We start from the raw sequence: 11240 nt of genomic DNA on the forward strand, positions 1-11240 counted from the left end.
CGCACTCTCTCGACAGTTCTCGCCATCTACCACTGCATCACTCGCCGCAGAACTTCATCCCGGCGCACGGCATCGAGTGAGCAAGCAGCTAGGAGACCCAGAGCCATGGCGGTGAGGAAGGACATGGCCATGGTGGCGGCTATGATGGTGCTGGCGCTGCTGGCTCTGGCAAGCACAGCGAGCGCGGCCGCGGCGCCGTGCAACGCGGGGCTGCTGGCTGCGTGCGCGTCGCCTGTCATGACGGGGTCCAAGCCGAGCGCCGCGTGCTGCTCCAACCTGCGCGCGCAGCAGGGGTGCTTCTGCCAGTTCGCCAAGAACCCCATCTACGGTCGCTACATCCAAAGCCCCTACCCCCGCCAGACCGTCGCTACCTGCGGCATCGCCCTGCCACACTGCTAGTGCCTCGACCGACCATGTACCGCGCTGGTCGTTTGTGTGTGCACTGTGTACGTGCGTTTTACTGCTTATTATTACTCTCGGCAGCTTTGTGCTGTCAGCTCGTGTGTATGGATGAGTCGTGTGATTTGATGCCTTCTCTATGGGAATAAGAAGATGATCTATGGAGGGCGGTGTGGCTCTTGCTGCCGCTGCTGCCTTAGTTTTGATATAATAAGATTGACATGTACCGACTCGTGCGCGAGCTTAAACGATGGCTTGGTATTTGTGCAATTTGTTTTTTTAACACGGTACATTCGCAGATGCTCGCATACACTCACCTCTACGAATCTGTACATGCACACTCTACCGTTATGAGCACATATGAGATACTCAACCGGCACAACATCTTATGATTGATGAAGAGACCATAGACGCCTCGTATTTGATGGGAACATCTCTTTTCACTGAACGGACATCGCAGGAAAGCCTCAAATAAATCCAAGAAATTGTGAGCATTGGTGCCAAGTCTAAGATATTTATGGGTTTTGTTTAATCATCCAACTACAGGTTAGTTCACGACATTTGTGGATTTTGTTTAACAGATTTGCAAGCATTTTGTGCTCCTGCTTAAATTCCGTAAAGTCCATGAATAATGGGAAAAAAATTGGGTGGAGACCGTCTCCACGGATCCTTCCCTGCGTACCTGACGTGAGATTGTGCCACCTGTCCCATGTTTGCATCCCACGGCATCCGCTATAGCGCTCCTTTTTTCGGCTTGTTCCTTCACTCCCGGCGCTTCCGCTCGGCTCGATCGGTACTTGTTATATCGGCTCACGAAACTGAAGACGATCCCCCATCTGGTTCCACGCTCAGCGGACAGCCAAGGCCGAGCGACGCCGGCGGAGCGGAGTGGCGGCGACGGTATCGTGGCCCGTGTGTGTCCGTGGGATAGCTGCTTGATTTGCCGGCGTCAGAAGATCCAGATCAGACTGGCAGCCGCCGTGGCGGCCGTAGTTGGACATGGAGGGGCCCCTGCTGGCTGACAGCGTGCAGCGCCAACTCGGCGAGTACGTGCGTGCATGGCGCCGGCGTGCTCTCGTGGCCATGAGCTCGCCGGATTTGATATCCGTGTGCACCCACTCGTTTGTAAACCAACAACTGAATGAATTCGTTTCCCGATTCAGAAAAAGAGCAGCTTTTCACCGATGAACCAGCACCTTGTATAATAGTTTGATTTTCTAGCCTTTCGGTGTAGCAATTTTTTTGTCAATGGGCATCACAATTGTAATACCCTCTCTCCCTAGAGCATGACTGTATAACAGTCCAACGAGTATAGTTTTCAGATTTCAACTATGTTTGATATCACACTGTATTTCTATTATCAGTAAGCAAAAATATGTTCCCTTTTTTGCAGCAGTTGTTCATGTAAGTTTCTTGGATAGCATTGTTATATGCTCTATGCTGCCGGCACCATCGCACGCAACTTGTTTGTGTTCCACAAAGCCTCCTGCAGTTTAGATGTCAGAGTTTTCTGAACTTCTCTGAATTATAATTGATGCACTAATAGTTGAGGCTTGCAAATAGGTTTAGAGTGGCCGATTCATAGATAGTTGGGGTAGGAAGAGGGAACAAGTAAAGGTTAAACGGAGAAGGCGATGACTGAGAACATGAAGTAGACCGTGTTAAGTAGACTGTATTATTTGTGCAATTTCATGGCCTGCTACGAGGTCGGGAAAGATGTCAAATGCCTGCTGAAGTTCTGCTCAATGGATTGCAAGGAAGCATGTTATTTTGGTTACAACGTACTTTCTTCAGTGAATTTGAAGATTCAGAATCTTATGATGAAAATAATGATTAATCTTTATTGTAAATTGTTCAGAATTATTGATTGTAAATTTTCGGATCTGTAAAAGGATAGATACTTGCGATCATCTATAAATTGAAAGAAAAACTGATGTTCTTTTACATGCTCATATCTTTGATTTTGTTGCATAATAAAATGTTGGATCCTCTCATTGTTCAAGTATTCTAACAGTGTCATGGCTGTGTCATACTCCTGGAGTTCCATTACATGCCGCAGCAAGTCTATGTCGCAATTTGCTGCGTCCAGGGTCACTGTCGGCAGCGGGCTGTACGAGATGGAGCAGGAACCGTCCTCATCCGCGTGATTTACATGATCCAAGACGACAATAGTGCCGAACGCCGGCGTGGCATCTCCCGTCCTTCTCGATGGAGGCAGCACTTCAGGCAGCGGGGCACGACCTGCGGAGGCCATTGGTGTATTTCCGGCCCGATGCGGCCATGGGAGAGAGATGGCGGCGAGTCGTTCTGGTGCGCTGCGGCCATCGCCGAATCAAGGAACCCACGCGCACCAATCCAATCATGTGGAGAAGACGGCGCCAGTCGCTCGCCATGGAAACCCTAATCGCAGCGGAAGTGATTGATACGAGTTCTTTCTTCGAGCCGATGCGAAGTACTCGAGCCGAGAAACGTACGTACAGGAGCGGATGAGAGGATAGCGTCAGATGAAGAGCTGGGACAGATGGCGACAGATTAGAGCGGGTACGCACAGTCGGGGGTTTGGAGCCCGTCTCCACCCAATTTTTTTCCACGAACAATGGACATCCGTCATGCAAAATATCAACGTGTTTCCACCGCATTCTTAACAGACATTTCCTTGGCCTATACCATCCGTAGTGAATGCTGGCAACCCTAAACGTCCCTTCACGCTTTCAATGGACATGCCCTGGGTTTGCCCCCCTGCTAGTTCTCTCATTTGATGCCCGCGAGGAAGATGAAGAAAATAATGTTATCCGTTCCATCTGTAACACTACATATATGTATGAAAAAGAATTGCTCAAGAAGTTTTTATTGTAAACTCAGTTGATGTGAATAAAAAAAAATCACAATGTACGTGTTCAAATAAAGGCTAGTGGGTGATTGATCGGTCAGTTGATATGCATTTCCACAAGTGCTTTCTAGATGTAACTAGCACAGTGGTCAGCGCAGATGCGCGGGTAACATCTTTAGTGTTTATAATAAGTGAATAAAATGGTAAATTATCATATCTTTCACATATTGTTTTCTTTAGGTTGCATATTCTGATCATATTAATTGTTGTGAAACATGATATTTTAAAATGCAAGGTATCATAATAATATTTTTAATATATTCCTCCGATCCATATTAATTGTCGCTGATCTAGTACAACTTATTTTTAATCACCTATGTCTAACTCAAGGATATCCTACTAGGTTTAATGGTACTTAACTAAATTATTAACAAGGGCAAAACATCTTAGCAACTAATATTACCTAAAATCTCTAAAATGTACCTCTAGCTATACCTCAAGGGCATTGTCTCACGTGACCCGAGGGCCCTAGCAGGTCGGAGATAGTGTCAACGATGGGTATGTGCTCCATGGCCACGGTTAGGGGATCATTGTCTCGAGGAGAGAGGTGGGCCGTTTCACGACGAAGGGCGAACAAGGTGGCGGTGCAACTGCAAGTGCTCATGAAAACCGGACCGGATCGACGGCCAAATCCCAAAAGGCTGGAACCGAAGACACTTGCAGTTTTTTTAATCTCTATGTACCGATCCACCAACAAACCAGAAGAACCTGTGTAGGCTATCTGTAAAACGGAACAATAACTTGCAACAATCAAGATTTGATCCAGTGGCACCAAAAATAGGATGAAAACCTCATGATATGGCCTTGATTTCCGATGAGTTAATAGAAAGCCTTGACCCAAGCCTCTTCTGGAGGCTTCTAGCTCGGTCATAACTCATAAGGTATATAAGCGCCGTGACACATCAACCGTGTTGTAGTGGAAATGCAGACAAAACCAAAGCATAAGTGCAGTGAACAAGATGATGCAAGGGTTGTTGACTCCATATGAATTCTGCACCACGTGTTTCGAATAAACCACTTTCTCCTGCCTGTCGTACTGTCTAGCTTGTGCAAGTTCAAGAGCGCATGAAAAAACCCTAGTCAGGCTGACTAGCCAATCTGCTCGTAGTCGTTGCGTGCGTGTTGTACAGAGGTCAACTCTCCCAATCACTTGGAATTTCACGCACTTTAAGCTTGTTTCATGGTGACAAACGAAGGCACATCTTTTCGATTCAAGGCACCATGAATACAGCAACGGCGAGACTTGACTGCAGTCTGCAGGTTTGGCCATGCAATTTGTAAGACTCCTTCTAGCGCTTGGAAGAATAGATATACGTACAAGACCACGCCAACGAGAACGAATTTTGAATATAGGACCAAGCATCCATCCGGAGGACCGTTTTTCTTATCTTTCTTCTATGGAACTGTTGATAGCTTGAAAAGTCCATGATGACAGGAGGACAAGTCCTTGTCTTCCGGACTGCTTTATCGTTTTCCGTATCTTTCTTCTGTGGAACTGTTGATAGCTTGAAAAGTCGATGATGGCACAGTGAAGAAGTCGACAGAAGCGCAAGACATCGAATTCGGTTGCACTCGTCTACTGCACGCCCGCTATGACTTAGGGGAATTTTGAGTGAGAATGTTAGAAGTATATTGTGTTTAAGTTAGAGATAAGGATTTAGAGATAGAATAGGTTTAAACTACATGTAATTTGTCTTATACTCTATATATACCCCATACTCTATTATTGTTGATATGTCTATTTTTTTATTATCTTTTGTCACATTGTTAGTGTTTAGCTGTGTGCATCTTAGTACTCATCATGCTTTGTATCCGCTTGATGCTACGTTTTGAGTTAATAAAAGTGCCTTTACCAAAAAATATACCCCATACGAGAGTCGGATCAATACACAAAAAAATATTCAAGCTATCACTAGTTCCACATTTTCCACATGATTCATTCCTTATTATAAAATTCTAGATGATGGTTAAAGTACCCAAGTACCAAGCAGGAAATTGGCCCTGCTGGCAATCGAAAATATTGGCATACTACATTTCAGCATTTTTTTTGCTTCACCCAAGTGAAAAAACAAACTCACTCTTGTGTAATTTGACTTTTTATTGTACAAAGTTGCTCAAAAGCACATATGATCAACTTAAGATTTTTCGGGTTCCAACTCATAACCCATGAATAGAACGGTATCAGCTACATATTGTAGAATGGACAAGTATCATCTACCAAACGAGGAATCACAATGCTGATTTGGACACCAACTATGGCCCCCTCTTTTTTTAGAAAATAAGAAAAATATATCATCAAGACGATATCAGTTAACCTGACCTATGCAACAACTAAATGTCAAGCGCTGCTCAAGACACTAAGAATGCATATAGACAGAATTATTTACAAAAAAGAAAAGCAGTGCTCCATGCCAAGTAGCCAAACCAACCACCTTTGACACAAAGACTGCGAGCATGATTCTTCAAAAGCAACGCATCCACGAACAGAACAACATGTCAGCATCATCGTTACCAAAACTGACATGTAAAAGTCAGAACATGAATTTTCGTCCCGAAGATTAAGTCTAATAGAAACTCAAAGCAATGTCTTCAACACTGAAACTATGTGAAAACATCGATATTAACAGGCACAAACAATTAATTAAGGTCAGTCCTAGACTATTCACCCATAGCTTGAGACCAGGTGCTACGAAAAGCACCCCAAACGACAGTCCACATGTGATGTCTCCACCAATTGTTGACCCATTGAAGATGATGCAAGCATGCACGATCCTGACAAGGACACATCCACGTGGCCAAAAACCATACACACACCAAGCAGGCAGCCCATCCGCCAATAGCCCTCCGCGGATCCTTTGGCATTCGACCATGCACACATGTGTTAGCAGCAAGCCATGCCCCGTGATGGTGGCAACCGGTGTCAGTGCACGGTGGAGTCCATGGCAGGTGTTTGCGCGAGTGTGTGCGTGTGTTTCAGTTGTTAATCGGACGCCGGTGTGTGGCCGCGTCCGAGTAGCGTGGGTCGAGTCAGAGGTAGTTAGCTGCAGTAGCGGGAGTGGCCGGTGCGATCTGGTGGAAGCTGGCCGCGTCGTGCGTGCGGGTCAGGCGAGCGGATCGTACGCCAGTTTAGGGGAGGTGGGCTGCATCGTGTGAGTGCACGAGTGCACATATACCCCCCCCCCACCCCCACCCCCATGAACTGAGTTTGTAACTCTCCAAGCCAGCCATGTAGTCATTGAAAAGATAAAGATGATTAGGGCGTGCGTGCGCCCTCGGCGGCGTTCGTGCGCTGACCCGGAATTTCTTGTGTCTTGTGTTTTCTTCTACCTCTAGCCGAGAGTGAGAGAGCACTAGTAGAAAAATGGTCAAATGTGAAGCACATTAGTGCCGGTTTGAATTTGAGCCGGCACTAATGTGTCCATTAGTGCCGGTTCCAACGGCTAGGCGGGCGGACATCATTCGTACCGGTTCGTGGCGAACCTTTAGCACCGGTTCGTGCCACGAACCGGTACTAAAGTGAGTGGTGGCAGGATGTTGTCAGTCCGGGGCCCCTCCAGCACCTTTAGTACCGGGTCGTATCACGAACCGGTACTAAAGGTCGTCCTACATACACCCTTCGTCCACCCGAGCTCGCTCTGTTCTTCCCCTTTCCCCTCTCCTCTCTTTTCTTTCCCTCTTCCTCTCAAGCTCATCACACATTTTGCCCAAATTTTTTCAAGATTTGAAGGCCCCCATCCATTCAAATGATCACAAAGGTTAGCAACTTTGTCCTTTCATCTCTCATTGCTAGATTAGCTCTTGCAATGCTTTATATAGTGATTGATTTTTGAGTTTAGTAATTTGGGAGGAATTATATATATGTGCTAGTATTTGATTTATATGCAATATGAGGTCAAAATAACACTTAGTTTGCATATGTAGGTGTGCTTTACTTAGTGCCTTCTAAATCTCCGTCGTAACCACCGTCGATCGCCCGCAACGTCCCGTCGCCGGCACCACCTTGTGGTGAGCCTCTTGTTCATGAATGTTTTATATAAAAAATTGATGTTTGTGTGATTTGGATATATAGTTACTCGTATAATTATCTTAACCATATGTTGTTTGTTATACATAGTGCCATGGTTTTGATATCCGTCCCCCCGTCGGCCCTCGTCCGGGTTATGATTCGGATGTGGTATATTCTCTTCTAAAACTATTTGTTGCATTTCGTGTTTATGACAAATTATGCCCATCAAGTTGACATAGATATTTGTATGTAGGAGGTAGTTGAACCGGAAATTCCAACCGACCATATTGTCGAGAGGTTAAATTTAGTTGAAAGAGAAAACGAGGATTTGAAGGAAAAATTGAAAAGAATTGAGGGGGAGAAGATGGAATTGGAGTTGCATGTTGCCGATGTCGTCGATGATCACAAGATTAAGATGGAGAAAATGCGCTTGAAGATTAGAAAGATTAGAAAATATGCCATTCATAGTGAGGCTTGGTATCATTATGCTGTTGGATCAATTGTTACCTTAGTTGCGATCTTGATCGCATTTGTTGTTGCATTTAAATTCTTTAGCTAGAGAGTTATTTGTTTGTTGTATTTAAGTGTTGTATGAACTTTATGTATGAACTTGTATTAATTTGGTCTTTTTCGGTGTTGTGTAATGAAGATGAGCCGACAATGGATGTACGATGACCGATGCTCTCCCAAGTTCATTAATGGCGTGCAAACTTTTCTGCTTGCGGCTGAGGCAAACAAGCGGGCGGATGGTTTTATGCCTTGTCCATGTGCTGGCTGTAAGAATGATCTAAATTACTCTAAGTCAAGAACCATTCACGTCCACCTGTTTAAGTCCGGTTTCGTGCCCCACTATAATGTTTGGACCAAGCATGAAGAAAAAGGGGTTATGATGGAAGACAATGAAGAAGAAGAGGACGACGACAGCTATCCTAGCCATGGGTTCCCTAAATACGATGATACAACAATGGAGGAAGAAGCTGAGCCGGTAATGCGGGAAGAAGCTGAGCCGACAATGCGGGAAGAAGCTGAAGAAGAGGCATCAAATGAGCCTGTTGATGATCTAGGTCGGGCCATTGCTGATGCAAAGAGAAATTGTGCAAGTGATTTGGAGAAGAAGAAGTTGCAGCGCATGTTAGAGGATCACAAAAAATTATTGTACCCGAATAGCGTAGGTGACAAGAAAAAGCTGGGCACCACACTCGAATTGCTGCAATGGAAAGCAGCGAATGGTGTATCTGACAAGGGATTTGGAAATTTGTTGGTAGTGATAAAGAATATGCTTCCAAAGGACAACGAATTGCCCGAGAGTACGTACGAAGCAAAGAAGGCTGTCTGCCCTCTAGGGTTAGAGGTGCAGAAGATACATGCATGCCCTAATGATTGCATCCTCCACCGCGGTGAGTACGAGGATTTGAACGCTTGCCCGGTATGCGGTGCATTGCGCTATAAGATCAACCGCGATGACCCTGGTGATGTCGAGGGCGAGCGGCCCAGGAAGAAGATTCCTGCCAAGGTGATGTGGTATGCACCTATAATACCACGGTTGAAACATTTGTTCCAAAACAAAGAGCATGCCAAGGAGATGCGATGGCACAGAGAAGACCGTAAGAAAGACGGAAAGTTGAGAGTACCCGCTGACGGGTCGCAGTGGAGAAAAATCGAGAGAAAGTACGGGAAGGAGTTTGCAGATGACGCAAGGAACGTATGGTTTGGTCTAAGCGCAGATGGCATTAATCCTTTTGGGGAGCAGAGCAGCAACCATAGCACCAGGCCTGTGACTCTATGTTTGTATAACCTTCCTCCTTGGTTGTGCATGAAGCGGAAGTTCATTATGATGACAGTGCTCATCCAAGGCCCTAAGCAACCCGGCAATGATATTGATGTGTACCTAAGGCCATTAGTTGAAGAACTCTTACAGTTGTGGAATGGAACAGGTGCACGTGCGTGGGATGAGCACATGGTGAAGAATTTGACCTAAAGGCGTTGCTGTTCGTGACCATCAATGATTGGCCTGCTCTCAGTAACCTTTCAGGACAGACAAACAAGGGATACCGCGCATGCACGCACTGTTTGGACGATACCGACAGTATATATTTGGCTAATTGTAAGAAGAATGTGTACCTGGGACATCGTCGATTTCTTCTGAGCAGGCATACCGTAAGAAAGAAAGACAAGCATTTCAAAGGTGAGGCGGATCACCGGACGGAGCCTCGCCACCGTACTGGTGCTGATGTACATGATATGGTTAAGGATTTGAAGGTAGTCTTTGGAAAGGGTCCTGGCGGACAACCTGTTCCGAATGACGCTGACGGACGCGCACCCATGTGAAAGAAGAAATCTATATTTTGGGACCTGCCCTATTAAAAAGACTTAGAGGTCCGCTCCGCAATCGACATGATGCACGTGACGAAGAATCTTTGTGTGACCCTGCTTGGCTTCTTGGGCGTGTATGGGAAGACAAAAGATACACCTGAGGCACGGGAGGACCAGCAACGTATGCACGGCAAACACGGCATACATCAGGGTCATGCCAGCTACGCTCTTACCAAAGAAGAGAAGGAAATCTTTTTTGAATGCCTGCTCAGTATTAAGGTACCGTCTGGCTTCTCGTCGAATATAAAGGGAATAATAAACATGGCAGAGAAAAAGTTCCAGAACCTAAAGTCTCATGACTGCCACGTGATTATAACGCATCTGCTTCTGGTTGCATTGAGGGGGCTTCTACCGGAAAACGTTCGATTAGCCATTGTGAAGCTATGTGCATTCCTCAATGCAATCTCTCAGGAGGTAATCAATCCAGAAATCATACCAAGGTTAGAGAATGATTTGGTGCAATGTCTTGTCAGTTTTGAGTTGGTGTTTCCACCATCCTTCTTCAACATCATGACGCACGTCCTAGTTCACCTATGCGAAGAGTTAACGTTTTGGGTCCTGTATTTCTACACAATATGTTCCCCTTTGAGAGGTTCATGTGAGTCTTAAAGAAATATGTTCATAACCGTGCTAGGCCAGAAGGAAGCATCTCCAAGGGCCATGAAAATGAGGAGGTCATTGAGTTTTGTATTGACTTTATTCCTGACCTTAAGCCGATTGGTGTTCATGAATCGCGGCATAAGGGCAGACTGGATGAAAAAGGCACGCTAGGAGGGGATCAAATAATATGTATGGACGGACATTCTCTAACTGAAGTACACTACACTGTTCTACAGAATTCCGCCTTGGTGGCTCCATATATGGACGAACACAAGAATTTTCTACGCTCCAAACACCCGGAGCGATCTGATGACTGGATTACATGTGAACAAACCAGGAGTTTCGCCGGCTGGTTACAGACACGTACCATGCATGACGCCTATATTGAAGATGACCTGTACTCGCTGTCCCAGTTACCATCTTCGAATATAATGACTTTCAACGGGTACGAGATAAATGGTAATACATTTTACACGATCGCCCAAGATAAGAAGAGCACCAACCAAAATAGTGGTGTCCGCTTTGATGCAACAACCAAGACGGGAAAGGAAACATATTATGGTTACATAGAGGAGATATGGGAACTTGACTATGGACGTGGTTTGAAGGTCCCTTTGTTTCGGCGCAAATGGGCCAATATGACACGAAGCGGGGTAACGGAAGACCCGTAGTATGGAATGACAACAGTGGATCTCAACAATCTTGCGTATGCAGACGAACCATTCGTCCTAGCTAATGATGTGGCACAGGTTTTCTATGTGAAGGATATGTCTACCAAGCCGAGAAAAAGAAAAGATAAGGAAGCGAATGCATCATACGATGAGCCAAAGCGCCACATAGTTCTTTCTGGGAAGAGAAACATCGTGGGAGTGGATGACAAGACAGACATGTCAGGAGATTATGAAAAGTTTGATGAAATTGCTCCATTCACAGTGAATATTGACTCGAGCATCCAGTTAAATGATGAAAATT

The 11240-nt window shown here is 45.5% G+C and overlaps 1 protein-coding gene across 1 annotated transcript; it reads left to right on the forward strand.

The window, feature by feature from the left end:
- On the forward strand, positions 1–678 carry LOC125547587 (non-specific lipid-transfer protein 2P-like). The gene has a single exon (XM_048711408.1). It carries the CDS (start codon positions 106–108, stop codon positions 397–399), a length of 294 nt encoding a protein of 97 aa, XP_048567365.1. The 5' UTR covers positions 1–105; the 3' UTR covers positions 400–678.
- Positions 679–11240: the final 10562 nt, after the last annotated feature.

This window comes from Triticum urartu, chromosome 3 (assembly GCF_003073215.2).
Source record: "Triticum urartu cultivar G1812 chromosome 3, Tu2.1, whole genome shotgun sequence".
In the NCBI taxonomy this organism is placed as follows: domain Eukaryota; kingdom Viridiplantae; phylum Streptophyta; class Magnoliopsida; order Poales; family Poaceae; genus Triticum; species Triticum urartu.

What these genes read in the sequence shown, in the direction of transcription:
- LOC125547587 (XM_048711408.1), top strand. Translation starts at nt 106, where the DNA reads ATGGCGGTGAGGAAGGACATGGCCATGGTGGCGGCTATGATGGTGCTG.